At 37.6% G+C, this 14,241-nt stretch overlaps 5 protein-coding genes across 5 annotated transcripts; 2 read left to right on the plus strand and 3 right to left on the minus strand.

Moving 5' to 3' along the window:
- Window positions 1–883: 883 nt before the first annotated feature.
- On the minus strand, window positions 884–1,346 carry LOC18024371 (putative defensin-like protein 233). Its single transcript, XM_006406781.1, has 2 exons — window positions 1,280–1,346; window positions 884–1,110 (listed from the first exon to the last, which is right to left on the minus strand). The coding sequence occupies exons 1-2, from the start codon at window positions 1,344–1,346 to the stop codon at window positions 884–886; spliced, it is 294 nt and encodes a 97-aa protein (XP_006406844.1).
- Window positions 1,347–3,435: 2,089 nt separating this feature from the next.
- On the minus strand, window positions 3,436–4,162 carry LOC18024373. Its single transcript, XM_006406783.2, has one exon. It carries the CDS (start codon window positions 4,122–4,124, stop codon window positions 3,507–3,509), a length of 618 nt encoding a protein of 205 aa, XP_006406846.1. The 5' UTR covers window positions 4,125–4,162; the 3' UTR covers window positions 3,436–3,506.
- A 708-nt stretch (window positions 4,163–4,870) lies between these two features.
- On the minus strand, window positions 4,871–9,587 carry LOC18024374 (cell division cycle protein 27 homolog A). The gene is made up of 16 exons (XM_006406784.2): window positions 9,381–9,587; window positions 9,021–9,093; window positions 8,817–8,926; window positions 8,590–8,636; window positions 8,226–8,323; window positions 7,805–8,106; window positions 7,530–7,649; window positions 7,239–7,416; window positions 6,900–7,078; window positions 6,720–6,785; window positions 6,454–6,573; window positions 6,267–6,343; window positions 5,919–6,038; window positions 5,600–5,819; window positions 5,150–5,431; window positions 4,871–5,024 (listed from the first exon to the last, which is right to left on the minus strand). Exons 1-16 carry the CDS (start codon window positions 9,483–9,485, stop codon window positions 4,968–4,970), a joined length of 2,154 nt encoding a protein of 717 aa, XP_006406847.1. The 5' UTR covers window positions 9,486–9,587; the 3' UTR covers window positions 4,871–4,967.
- A 587-nt stretch (window positions 9,588–10,174) lies between these two features.
- On the plus strand, window positions 10,175–12,385 carry LOC18024375 (nuclear pore complex protein NUP35). Its single transcript, XM_006406785.2, has 4 exons — window positions 10,175–10,334; window positions 10,711–11,317; window positions 11,640–11,751; window positions 11,876–12,385. The coding sequence occupies exons 2-4, from the start codon at window positions 10,734–10,736 to the stop codon at window positions 12,185–12,187; spliced, it is 1,008 nt and encodes a 335-aa protein (XP_006406848.1). The 5' UTR covers window positions 10,175–10,334; window positions 10,711–10,733; the 3' UTR covers window positions 12,188–12,385.
- A 653-nt stretch (window positions 12,386–13,038) lies between these two features.
- LOC18024376 (CASP-like protein 3A1) lies at window positions 13,039–14,021 on the plus strand. Its single transcript, XM_006406786.2, has 2 exons — window positions 13,039–13,446; window positions 13,530–14,021. Exons 1-2 carry the CDS (start codon window positions 13,169–13,171, stop codon window positions 13,882–13,884), a joined length of 633 nt encoding a protein of 210 aa, XP_006406849.1. The 5' UTR covers window positions 13,039–13,168; the 3' UTR covers window positions 13,885–14,021.
- Window positions 14,022–14,241: the final 220 nt, after the last annotated feature.

The following is a 14,241-nucleotide window of genomic DNA, read 5'->3' on the forward strand; positions in this document are numbered from 1 at the left end:
GAAAGGAGTTTTTATTTGAAAGAGATAGAATTAAAATAGTCACTTTCACTCATAAAAAGAAGTTTTTATTTGGCCCCTCTTAGCCTTTTGTTGATTGTGGCAGACTTTGTTGTATGGTGACTAAAAGAGTTCAAACTCGTGAAACACAAAGAAGAAAGTTTCATATCTCGGTGTGGAAAACTTGATAATGTATACATACAAAGTCGAATGGAAATTTAAAGGGAAAGGTTGAAAAGAAAAGGTGAAAAAGTTTACTTTCTCTCGTTTCTTTTGCTTTAAGGAAAGACCCAAACAGCTTGCATGCATTGGCCCCTTTACGGCTTTACGACGTACACCCGAGTTTTTTTTTCTTTTTCGATAGTATATTTTTTTTGTACGGAAGATTTCACGATTAACATTATTACAAAATTACAATCTTGTAACAATATTCATTTGTTTGTGACACTTTTCATAACTCCCGAAAAAAACATGATTTTACTCTTTATGTAATGATCATACAAAGAGGCAAGTGAATGACCATTTTCAATAATTACTAGACATATATAAAATATTAAGTTCGGTAAATGCAAACGAACGACGATCCCGAAGAGAAGCTAAAACACCTCAAGTATTTCTTATTTGGAATCGTTGAACGTAAACAAACAAATTAGAAAAAAAAATTGAATGAGATACGCATATATACTCCGTTACAAGGAATAACTCATAATCTTATTGCAAAAAAAAAAAAAAATTAATAACCGAGGGAATCTCAGGTTGGTTTCTTTAACAAAAATAATAATAATAATAATAATAATAATAATAATCTCACTCACATCAAAGACTGAAATTCCATTTGTATTTATTAATTAGTGAATAGGTATAGGGTACGGATCGGCCGACATTTCTAAGGTAAAGTACAATTATTGGGATTAGCCCTTTGACATCTGCAGACATGTTCTTCCTTACGAGAATTGAGTGGTTCCCAGTTATTACATATGCAACGAAGAAAGCGTTGTGTTTGGTTCTTGGAAAGCATTTCTTTGAAGCATTTCTTGTTTCCGTGAAAACCGCATTTTCCAGGGAATGGGATTTCATCCCAACACTCTGAGGGCTGATCTCCAGCTTCCACCCCTATTTTTTTATAAAAAAAAATTACCAACCAAAATCAATTGTTAATTACGGTGTAAATACAAAAAAAAAAATGTATAGTAATCCAACAATTTTAAGTTATGCCATGTTCTAGAACCATATTTATTAGTTATTGTTAACAATCAATAGAAAAATATTACTAATAAATTACCTTCAACATGGCTGAGAATGAAACATATGTAAACACAAGAAACTATAAACACAATACCACACCTCATGGTTCAAAAATTGATATAATGATTGTCTTTATTTCTGGAGAAACTTATGTCTGTCTTACTCAGATATTAAATAAATGTAAAGCTTTTTATTGTCTGCTGTTCCAAAAATAAAAAGCTTTTTATTGTCAACACTCGAATCGTAATATCTAATACTAACCACACAGTAATTTTTTTTTGGTAACCACAGTAATTGTTCCGACTAAATTTGAGAGAACGTAGCATCATGACGCAGCCAAGTCAAAAGGATCGGCGGAATCGGTATTCAGGTTTTAGAAAATTATTCTTAGTAAAATTCACTTTTTTCTCTTTTCGATTTTTCTGCTTTTTTCTTTATAATGTTTATTTTGTTTTGCTAATATTTTTTTGTGGTCAACCTTTTGTTGCATCAAATCCGGATTTTGAGGTTTCGGAAGAAAAACCATGCTTATGAGTTATGAGGTTTTGAAATTAAGATTATAATTTCAATCTCTGCAATGTTGGCGCTAACACATTTCCAACACAAAAGCAATGATTCAGCTATTTCATTATCATGCGCCAGATCTCCCCATCCCATAATTTTGTTAGGGTGAATTTTGATTTCGTTAGTTTTATGTAAATCTCGATTCTGACATTGGATGCAGTTGTAAAATCCACACTCTCCAATATTTTGCACACAGACACAGTTATGGTTTTACTTTGATAAATGCAATTTAATTTGAATTTTTAAATGATCAGCATTTGAACCTACTATATGCACTAGAGAGACCTAAACTATGATAAGCGCCCTCAAGCTTTACTTTTCTCGAACCGTTGCATACAAACAAACAAAAAAAGGAACGAGAAGATACCCAAACGCATATTTAGATTAACACAATTCCTTATCTGTCAGTGTAAACCACCAAGAAAGCTTTCGTGGGTTTCTTCTTATTTATCAGTGAAATACATTTCGGTATAGATTAGCTGAAATTTCTAAGACTGGAAACATTTGTTGGGATCGGTTACAAGCAATTGACATGAGCATATATGTTCTTTTTTGGGATCCGAAACCCCTAGTTGACATTCGCAGTTACGATAAGGCTTTCGTTCTTTAGCAACCATTTTCTTTAAGCATTCCTTGTTTCCGTTAACGCCACATTTTCCAGGGAACACAATCCCTTCCCAACACTCTGAGGGAGGAGGTGCTTTAGCTTCCATCTCTGTATTGTTAATTTTTTTTTTTTATCAACCACAATAAACTGTTAGGTCAATATAGATATTAATAAAACTTGGTAATATATACAATGGTTTTAACTGAAGCCATGTGATATAATATAACTGTCTTTCTTAGTTTTTACAACACCTCTTTTTATGTGTGATTCTTAACAATTCATGTTTTCAAGTGGTTCGAGTAACCAAAAAAAAAAAAACCAAAAGAAGATTGATATCTTACTTTCAACATGGTTCGCGATGAAAAGGATGAGAACACAAGAAGCCGTAATCAAAGCAGAACATTTCATGACTGATAGAGATTTCTCTATTACTTGGATGAATTTTATTGTTTGTATTACTCTCGTAATATAATTTGTTGTTGTCAACACTTGTAATAAATGTATTAACCACACAGTAATTAATCGTTCCGACTTAATTTGAGGAAAGAATAACACAAGGATGGAGCCAAGTCAACAGGATCAACGGAATCGGTCATCCATCTTTAGAAACATTAATCTTAGTAAATTCACTTTTAGACTTTTATTTACCTACAATTCTTAAATATTATTTTTGTTAATATTTGTTTTTTGGTCGACCACTCGACCAGAATTTCAAATATATGTCTTTATGTTGATAATGAAACAAAAATCTTGATTTTTTTTTTTTTTGGGGGGGGGGGGCTTATTAAAAAAATTTTACGATAAAAAAAAGTTGAAAGCCACAAATGTTTTGTTTCCCTACTAGCCAAATCATTTTACTGTAAATTTTCAGATATTCAAAGAAAATGGAAATTCATTACATTTGCCAAACTAATGTAGATCGGCATGCTCACCCAATAAACTTTTATTCATGATAATCTAATTTTATCAAGAAATGAGAAAATAATCCCCACCCTCCCACCAAAAATATTATTACAATTCGGAACTAATTAAATCACCAACAACAGAGAAACTATTTAGGAAGAGAAATATAGAGAATGGAAAAAAAGGATAATTAGTTAGGCGATAACTCAATCATCTTCTTTTGCTGATTCAAGTTCTTGTAAAACTTCTTTATAAACTCCTCCGCTGCTTTGTCAACGTGTCCGTTAGCCACGTCACCATCTTCTCGTAACGGAAACGGTGAGTCCGTCACACGTAAAGGCCTCACTAACGGAGTACTCCGTCCAAACCCCGGCAAGTAAGGAGATAACGCCGTCAAAGCCTCAACGGACAAAGCCGGCGTGTTACTGCCGCGTTCTTGATCTCCGACGCCGTTGAGAAGCTCCAGGACGGCTCTTGAAGCGGAGGTGTCGTCGTCGAGGGTCGGTGGCGCGTGACCACACGCGAAGAGACTAATGTGGTGACTCTTCTTCTTGAAGGCGGCCATGTTAAAGGGGAATGAGTAACTAGGAGTGTCGCTGCAGCTAAACTCGTATTCTTTTCGCGGCTGTGACGCGGCGGTGGCGGCTGGAACGCGGCGGCGGCTGTGGAACATGAGATTCTTGCCGCGTTTGAGGGTGGCGTTAAAGTCGGCGAGGAGCTTGTGCTTGGAAATGCCTTTGTGTAACATGTACAAGACAAAACGAACAATGTTCCATAGCTTCTTGCTCATTGGTATGTTCTTCTCCATCTTTAACTTAGAGAGAGAATGAGATTATTGTTTGTTTTATTTCGTTGGCCTTTGATATTTGCTTATGGACTAAGGATCAATGTGTGTGGGTTTACAAAGGGGAAAAAGAGAGAGAAAGATACTTTTCTACAAAGAAGTACTTAAACGTGGAACATTACACAAACATTTTTTAATTACTGTATGTTGTAGTTAAATAGCTTTAGGATTTCAAAAATACAAATAATGGAAAAGAAGAAGAAAAATTGAATTTCTTTTATCCACCTTTGTTGTACTTTAGATTGCACTATGTATTATAGCCATCTATATATGGATATTAGGTCATGCTTTTCCAATATAAAATAAATTGACATAGATACAAAACTTAACTAGTGTGGTTGTATAATGACTTGGCCTTCTACTATGATGGTATATACGCTTTACAACTGCATCTTTTTCACTTTAAATGGTTTTCCTTTTTTAAAAGGAATTGAATATAACACTACTAGATATATTATATAGCCCGTGGCTAGACCTTTTGTCTTTATACTTACTTTCTAGTTTGTCTTAAAAGTTTAAATCCTTCACCAGATAGTTACCATTGGTGTAACGATTACCACAAAGTTTACGCAAAGAAAAAGGTTTAAGTGTAAACTGAAAAAGAAATCCAAGTTTCAAAGAAAGGCAAATTCGACACAACTTTATGCAAATCTCAGCAATTATATGTTAACCAGTAAGTAAAATTAGCCAAGTTTTGTTTTAGGGTTATTCCTATCACAAGAAAATTTTGAAGTGAGATTACAGATGACTTAGGTTTATACGAGAAACATGATTGGCTGTATATGTATACCTACCTACACAATGAATCTAGAGATCCTCCTCCGTCTCCAACTCGTTTGGTACTATCAACCTCTCCATGCAAGCCTGTAGACACGATTAAGAGATTTCTATCAAATCAAAAACTGAAAACGTTACCACTCTCTTAACTCGCAAACCAAAATGGGACCATGATTGATGTTAGTCGAGCAAATATGGTGAAGGGGTCTAACCTTTATCTTGACAGTATCAGATGGAGTAGCGTTTAAATCCAAAGCAATGCCAAAATGTAACACGGCTTTGTCGTATAGCTCTAGCTGTTTGTAGACTTTGCCAAGCAACGCATGGACACTACTCTCTTCAGGAGCACTATCTTTGAGCTCTTGTAAAACTTTCAGTGCTTTGTGATAATCACCGAGGTTGGCCAATATGTTAGCCTTGTAGTACTTCGGGAGCGGATTCCTAGCATCAGTAAGTATAGCTTTCTCCATCATCTTCAACGCCTCATCGTTCCTCTGAAAAATAATACCTCAACCGTTAAATATTATCTTTGTCTTGTCTTTTTAAAATTTTTTTTTTTCTGACAAAGCTTAACTTCACAGCTAAATCAGAATATCACATAGTCATAGAGAGTAGTATATGGTATAAGTTTTGTCGTGAAGATCGTCTTTCAGGTTCCAAACCTTTGACTCATGCAAAGCAATCCCAGAGTAACACATGATAACTGAAGACCGTGGATTTATCCAGAGAGCCTGTTGAAACTGATGCTGCGCAAACTCATATTTCTCTTGATGAAGGTAGGCCATTCCAAGACCGTACCATGCATTATAGTGTCTTATATCTATGCTCAGTGCTCTCCTATAGCATCTCTCTGCATCCTCAAATTCTTCCAATGCAGCAAACCTGTGAAGCCAAGGTGAGACCGTATATTATCACTATACATGTTTGGTTACATGCAGAGTACGACAAACAATTAAAGACAGCCTAAGAAAAGAATAGTACTCGTGACCACAAAGAGTATGCGCATATGTGAATCTTTCATTCAGTTGGATAGCTCTCTGAAACATTTTGAGAGCAGTTTCATGATCCTTGCGCAAACTGTAGCAATTCCCAAGCGCACACCTGCGATGCACATTTCTAACACAGTCATTATAGAAAAAATCCAAGCCAAAAGAAAAAATTCTGCAGCTTCAGATTTTAAAATAACCGCGCTAAAAGCTGGTTTCTATTTAGGTTGGTGGGAAAAGCCTTTGGCCTGTGGGTTTCAGAGTCTGTACTCAGATATATGTGGGTTTATCATGTAGATTTCATGAAATGAAGTTTGAAGAGCATCTAGTTAATGAAGGATACCAGGTTTCTGGAGACAGGCGATCAACTGATATCAGCTCTTGAGCCAGATAGCCCAGCCTCATCTCTTGTTTCAGGTGCTTCAAAAACAACAACACGTTAAATGGTCAGAGGCAACATCATGGGATAATGTTCGAGGGTGGTTCATGATGATTAGCAGGAAAACTTGCAAATAATGACAATAGCTCACATAAAGAACAGTGGAGTACGTATCCATTCCTTCCAAAGCATAAGGAGACTTTTGATGAGCAAGAGTAAAGACAGAGTCAGCGTTGAAGTAGTCTTGTAGCTCAAAATATGCTTTTCCAACCTATGTAGAAAATGTATCTCATGTTTTTTTAGTTTCAGTGCCAAAAAACCAACAAAATTAAATTAAAAGAAAAAGTCAATGAATTACAATGCTTAGATTTCCATTGAAACACACAAAAACCAGTTATTGTACTCTTTTTTATATACCTGCAAGAGGACCCAGTGTGTATTGTATTGTTTCTCAGATAGATTTTGATATACCAACAAAGCTTCCTGCAGTAGTATCGAGTATTTGTCATATTGTTCGACATCAGTAGTTTAGATTTTAAGCAGAGATGCCAAGTTGAAGAATAATAACCACGTAGGTGCATTCTATTAACAAAGTACCTGACATTTGTACATAAGTAAATTCCTGTGGCCATCTCCAAGAAGTTTCAGAAGGTTTAGCACTTCTGAAATTCCAGAATTGAGGCTGCAAGGATCCGGGGAAGATCCACTAGGATTCGAATTGTCCTCATCATCAATAGAGCTTCCAATGTCACTTAAAGACTGACCTGACGTCGTTGCTGCATCATTTAGAGTAACGGTATCAGGGCACACATGTTAAAGTCTAATTGTCATGAAAATACTTTAGCCACCTAGATTATGATCATCACCAAAACCAGTTGATACTTTATAGCTCGGTTTAGAAGACAGGAAAGAAAAATATTAGAGGGAAAACATCACCTTCGTTGCTGCTTTGGATTCTGTATTTTCCAATCATCGAAGAAAGAGAAGGTACACAGTTTGGCTCGGAGGGTGAAAGATGTAACCAGTGGGAATCTTTTCCATATGACTGCAACATAGGTATCTTTCTCCTTGCTGCTATTCTAGCACTCCGGCGACACCTAGATTCTTCTGGAGCCTTCAAGATAGAAGATGGGGAAGTTAAAATATGACCAATAAATCAAGTAGCATTAGACTCTTATGCAAAGAAAACAAGGAAGAAAGCACTAAAGCTTATTGCAGGTATACAACCTCTGCTGACACTTCTTCACTAACAAACTTTCTTCGAGACTCTCCATGCACAGACATCAATCCTTCCACTGCTGGACGACGCATATTCTTATAGAGTATAGGTGGTGGAGCATCCAATACCTGAAAAATATAGATACTTAGAGACAAGAAGGAGGTAAGAAACTTCTCATTACCTCATGGAGGTAATTACAGTACTGAAATTCAGAAAACTGAGCATTTTAAGCTAGAAACAGTAACTAATACGTTCTCAAGCTAGCTAGAAATAAAGATAGCACCTGTGAAAGCACTGGAGAAGGCGTATTCAAGTCCCATCCATTTGAATGAGAACTACTGTTACGTTGCTTGTCAGTATCTGGCGGAATGTCTGGTCCAAGCTGCTTAATTTTCAGATCTTGTTGGTTCTCTCCTGGAACGTGTTCTGTTTGCCCCAAACTTGCATCTTTAGAGGCCTTATCAGAATCTGTAAGCTGGTCTATAGTTTCTCCTTCTGAAAAGTTTATCCTTTGTGAGACACAAGCTTTCTGAAGACGCTGGGCAGCGACATTGCCAAAAACCGTAGAGGCTTCTTCAGCGGCACCTGAAAAGGCGATGGCAGATCACCATATAAGAGAAATAAATCTGTTATCCCAGGTTTCCGGCTGGAATAACCGAAACATAAACTGATAAATACGTAACTCGTACAGAGCTTTCACTTACCTAAACTACAAAGTTCTCCATATGCTTCCCAACACAATGGATCTAATGACAATGCCATCCTAAACTGTTGTATTGAAGTGTTCTTCCTCCCAGCATATCTGGTAGCATGTAACAGAGACTAACACACATCAGAAGGTAATACCATCAGCATTAGCATTTGTTGTTATTCTCTCTTTGGCAATTTGTACTATGTTTTCAGTTTTGAAGCGCACATAGGCTAAAAACTAATGGAGCATAGTAAAGTTTTTGCATTGCAGTAAGAAATGCAGCAAATTCGTAAGCTTGTGTACAGCATCAATATACCAAGACAGAGAAGTACTAAACATTAATCTCATATAGAACTCGAAAAGTAAATAGCCGTCACCTATATATGAGACCAAGAAGATAATGCCCAGCTGCACCTCCCGGAACCTGCATGTTAAAAATACAGTGGACAGCACTTGTCAATCTTCACTCCCAAAAGACTGTAATATCATTTCCATGGAAAAGTCTACGGAGGTTCCTCAAAGTTTTAGATTGGAGAAGAGGTGTACAGTGCCCATAGATATGGAGAAATTTAATAAGAGAAGTAGAAAAAGAAATGCCATATACTTCTTCAACATATTCTTCAGTGGGCAACAATGCGGCTTCAGCTTCTCCAAGAAGATCCAACTTGAAGCATGAGAATGCAAACAAATACCGAGACTGAGGCATTTTTGAGCCTTGTATTTACAACGATTAAAACAGATGTTAAGAAGATAAAACAATATATGAAATGTTGCAAAAATATAGCACAAGATGGAAGAATGTAGCTACCTTTCAGGATATAATAAGCACTATAAGCTTGACTATTACTCAAGTAACACCTAGCTAACAATTGCAGGTTCACCTGCATAAATGAAGGTGTTGAAAGACAAGGGAAGTGAAATTCGAGTCGTTCGAATGCACATTAGAAAAGACAAGGGAAGTGAAATTACATCAAACAAAATCTCAAGTTGGCTAAGCTTATTGTCGGAAGAAATTCACAAAATCAATCCGGAATCATAAGAATTTTAGTCGAATTGAATTGTAATCATCCCGAGAAATCTTAATTTTAATCTTAATATGGAGACAGAAAACCATGTGATCAATTGGGAATCGAAAAAGAAGGAAACAGAAAACCGAAACTGGGATTACCTCAGAGGGGAATTCGGCGAGAAGACGCTCGCAAAGGAAGATGGCGTTGGTGAGCATGAATTGGCTAAGGTTTCTCTCGACACAATTCACCAGTAAGTTCTCCATCTGATGATGACGAAATTGCGACGAGAAGAAAGCAAGTGACAGAAAAGAAATGGATTTGTCTGTGTCCTTGTGGGTCGTGTGTGTGTAATGTTGTCGCGTAGCAGCAAATCGCGCGCCGCTAAGGTATTTCAAAAGCCTGACATTCTCACGCGAGGGGCGTGTCAGTTTTGTGACCGCGTTTGGCGTTTACCTGTAAGGAAAAGTCGCGTTTCAAATAGATGTGAGCTTTTCCCGGTTTTGTTCACGAACCAAATAGCAATATGAATGAAGAAACCGGAAAAAATGAACCACGACGGGACAAGGAAGAAACTGGCGTACGAAAGACGCAGTTCTCTGTTTTATACCGTTTGTGTAGCAAACGCGGCAATTCTCTCTTCTATATATAGCCCAAAACGATGAGGTTTTCAGGTCAATGGATTTATCATTTATGTGAAGTCATCATGCTGGTCATTTATACATTGTCACAAAACCAAAAATTAACATCTCTCTAGGAAGAAGAAAATCACGAAATTAGCTTACTACCATTTTAAGTTTTCCATTCATGATGGATTAAGGATTTTGCTTGGTTTATCCTAAAGGCCAACATTTTTTTTTGTTGTTTCTTCCCAAAAGAAAACTGCTGGGCCTTTTACTTTCATCTAGGAGCCCATAGGATGCAGCGGCTTTTGTTTTAAAAGCGAGGTTACTTTCGTCACTTCGTAAGGCTCTTGAATTTTTTGTAATTTTTTTTTGCGTTTTCAGATTCTAGGTTCTAGGGTTTTATTCCCTTCCCTCCGCTCCCTGAGCTTGAGCTGAGCTTTTCCGGGATTTCTAAAGCGGAAAATTGAACACCTCCATTTGCATCTTCAGGTTTTGCTTTCTCTCTCTTTATCGATCCCTCCAATAGTATGGTTAATCTTATTTGCTTATGGTTTTCGATGATTTACGTGAATCTTAATTGAAATCCAGTCGATAACTTTAGAATTCGCTAGAACTTGTTCATTTATCTGAGAAAGAGAGAGCAAACGATTGCTGCTCTGGAATCCTTGTATAAGCTTAGATTAATAACTTTGAATCGCTAGATTCGTCTATTTCGAGACGAGTGTTGCTTTCTTTAGTGTCACTTTCTATATCTAAAAAAATTCCTGCTTTAACTTGGGAAATATTGATCTTGCCTTGTGGATTAGTGTTTCTCCGAGTTGATGATGCTGATGAACTTTCTTCTGTAAATGTGCTTGCCTTGCAGGGAGATAACTCTTTTGAGTAGAAATGAGTGCTACAGCTCACAGGACTCCTAAAACAGGGAGGCAATCTCTTCTCTTTCAAGATCTAGCTTCTCCTGTTTCAGCACGCAGAGGGAAATTCTCGAGCCCTGGCCAAGCAGCTGCGGTTTCTGCACTATGGCGTGAAAATTTCGGAGGATCGGATCTGCCACCACCTCCAATGTATACATTAGATGACCGGTCTGATTTCTCTCCTGAGTCGGGCATTGCAGACTACTCGGTGTCTCCAGATGTCAAGTCTGACAGAAGAACGCCTTTCCAGAGCTCTGGAAAAAACGTTGTAACTCCTGGTAAAGGGAAGTTAGAAGCAAGCACGTCTTTTTCTCTACTGAGTGCACAACAGAGTAGTCAGCAAGTTTCAGGGAGTCCAAGTTGGTGGTCGCAGTCAAAGGCGGGTAGTAGTAGTACTGAGCAGGATGATAAAGGGAATGGATCTCCTGTAGAAGGAGTGATTCAGCCAGGTGCATTGGTTACTCTTCCTCCGCCGAGAGAAGTTGCTAGGCCAGAGGTTCAGAGGCAGGTTATACCCACAGGAAACCTTGAAGAGGAAGAGTGGGTCACTGTCTATGGGTAAGCCCATTTGTTCCTCTTTATTTTTTCAAAGTTCTTACATCGTTTATTTATGAAGTGCCTGATCTCGTGTCTGTTTCCCACGTCTTATTTCTTAGAGAACTGTTCTTATTTACGCTCTTTGTTTGTCAACAGTCATGTGTCTATGAAGTTCTAGGTGCACCATGTACTCAAATTATGCTTATCATACTCAAATATGGCTCACCCTTTGGTTGTGATAATAGTTTTGAGAATTCTGACTCGTTCCATGGATAAATTCTAGGTGCCTTGTCTTGTTTATGTTTTTTCGATCTTAAGAACTGATCAGAGTAACTGCTTTCAGATTCTCTCCAGGTGACACAAATTTGGTACTACGAGAGTTTGAAAAGTGCGGTATGATCTTGAAACATATTCCTGGTCCAAGGAATGCCAATTGGATGCACATCCTCTACCAGGTTATTTTTCTCCCCACTACAAACTCGTTTGATGCATGATTATAAGCATTCTTAATTCTACTAGACGAATCTTGTGAGTGAATCAAACTACAAAGCTGAAGAATGTTCTCTGTATTTGATGCAGAATCGGTCTGATGCACAGAAGGCGCTGAACAAAGCTGGGATGATGATAAACGGAGTGGTAATAGTAGGAGTAAAGCCAGTAGACCCGATACAGAGGCAAGCGTTAAACGAAAGACTCAACAACCAAGGATTCATGCCTTTACCTCCACCATCAACCACTAGGGACTCTGAGTTTAATACAGCGAAGGCCTCTTCTCGTCCTCACTACTTGCAAAACGGAAGCGCTTTCTCACCTCAACCAAGTGGTGGCGCCATGGCCACTCCATCAAAGTCGATGGTCTCAAAATTCTTTGACTTGATGTTCGGCGTTTAAAGCTTCTTCGAAATTAGCATTCCCCGAGTGGTTCTTCTATACACAAGATAATGTGAAGTTTTGTGAGCAAGAGTGGGTTAAGTAAATTCAGATTGTGATCAAAATTTAAATTGTAAGAGGTGTTTCCAAATTGTCTTTTGTATTGACTGTTGACTAAAATTGGTATAAATCTGATTATAAAAGATATCACATTGGCTACAGGATAAAGCTGAGTTATCTTCCCATTTCCTCGATCAGGGTCTTAATTATCCTTAAGATTTTGTTAGTTTTACAAGTATTTAACTAATGAATTAATATTTTTTAGCTGATTATCACTATTTTTATGTAATTGAATTATAGTAGAGTGATTCTTCTATACACAGAATAGTTTGAAGTTTGTGAGCTAGAGTGTGGCTTTTAAGTCAGTTTTTAGATCGTAATCAAAATTAACATTGTCTTTTGTATGACTATTGACTTAATTATCCTTAAGATCTTGTTAAAGTGATAAGTATAGTATTTAACTAATTAATTAATATTTAATAATTATCTGTAACCGACTAACAGCTCATGTAATTGAATAATAATAATACTAGAGTGATTCCTCTATACACAGAATAGATTGAAGTTTGTGAGCTAGAGTGGCTTTTAAAGAGGCGTTTCCAAATTGTCTTTTGTAGCTTGTATTGAATATTGACTATATACATACTAAAAAAATCTGATTTTTATATATAAAAATCTCGTCTTTTAGCAGTAATATTTATTTTTAATTGTCATCTTTGTTTGTACGTGAGCAGAGGTCGTGCCTCGTGCAGAACAAATACTATTACGAATGCTTTTGAAATACACTGATTACATGGAACCTAAAGAGGCCTCACGGGAAGTGTTTTGAACCTCTTACTAGAAACTATCTAAAAGCCTCGCGTCTGGCATGTGTGTTTGTTTATAAATTGCCTCTTTAGGCTCTCGCGTTACTTTCATTCTGCAAAATTTGACACACAGTTAATGGCGAATGGAACAGAGCAGAAACAAAACTCTCAAACCATACTAGAGACGAAGCTTGATATCCGCGATGTGGTCACCACAGCCACCACTTACGGTGAGGATAACCGTCACGGAGGGAGACGCAACGACGTGGCAATGGTTGTGTTAAGAGCCATGTGCATGGCTGCATCGGCGGTGGCTGTGTCGTTGATGCTGACAGCCCGTGAGACTAGCATGACCACTCTCTACGGCTTCGAGTTTCAGCTCCACGCCGTTTGGTCTCTCTCAGATTCCCTAATGTAAGCCAATTTCATATTCACACAACAACACAATCATATATAGTATCATACATAAAAACGGATCACGAGTAAACGTTTTACAGATATCTAGTGGTGGTTTCGTCGGCGACGGGTCTTTACTCGTTGCTCCAACTGGTTATAAGTGGAACCAGGTTGATGAGAAAATCTCCGGTGATTCCGACAAGAACACAAGCATGGTTTTGCCTCGTTGCAGATCAGATGTCGGGATATGCGATGGTGAGTGGAGGATCCGCAGCTTTAGGAGTGACGAATATTAACAGAACAGGAATCAGACACATGCCTCTTCCTAATTTCTGCAAATCTCTCGGTTTGTTTTGTGACCATCTCGCTGTCTCCGTCGTATTCGCCTTGCTCGCGTTTCTCCTCCTCGCCGCGTCCTCTGTTCTCGACGTTCTCCGTCTCTCACGCGACCGCTGAAATGATAATTACTGTTTTAGCCTTTTGTGCTTTTTTTTTGGTTTTCCTACGTCTCATGTTTGTTGTTATGGGTGATTTTTGGGATTTGTTTGTTTCAATCGATGTCACAGCGAATCTTCGAATTCCAAAGTTTTGAATTTTGTTGACCGAGTTCCATATAAACGACAAAAAAAAATGCTTCAAAATAAAGCCTTTAAAACATTCAAAAGCACCCGCGAAAAAAAGTTGAGTGACAGATTTCCGCTTATTCGTGAACGCCTTTTTTTGCGTCGTTATAAACGCTGCATTTATTTGAACGTTTAGGTTGGGAGCTAAATGGGCCTGAATTACTTTTTTGGGCTTTAAAAGTTGATTGAA

This window comes from Eutrema salsugineum, unplaced genomic scaffold, assembly GCF_000478725.1.
Source record: "Eutrema salsugineum unplaced genomic scaffold, Eutsalg1_0 scaffold_13, whole genome shotgun sequence".
Lineage (NCBI taxonomy): Eukaryota > Viridiplantae > Streptophyta > Magnoliopsida > Brassicales > Brassicaceae > Eutrema > Eutrema salsugineum.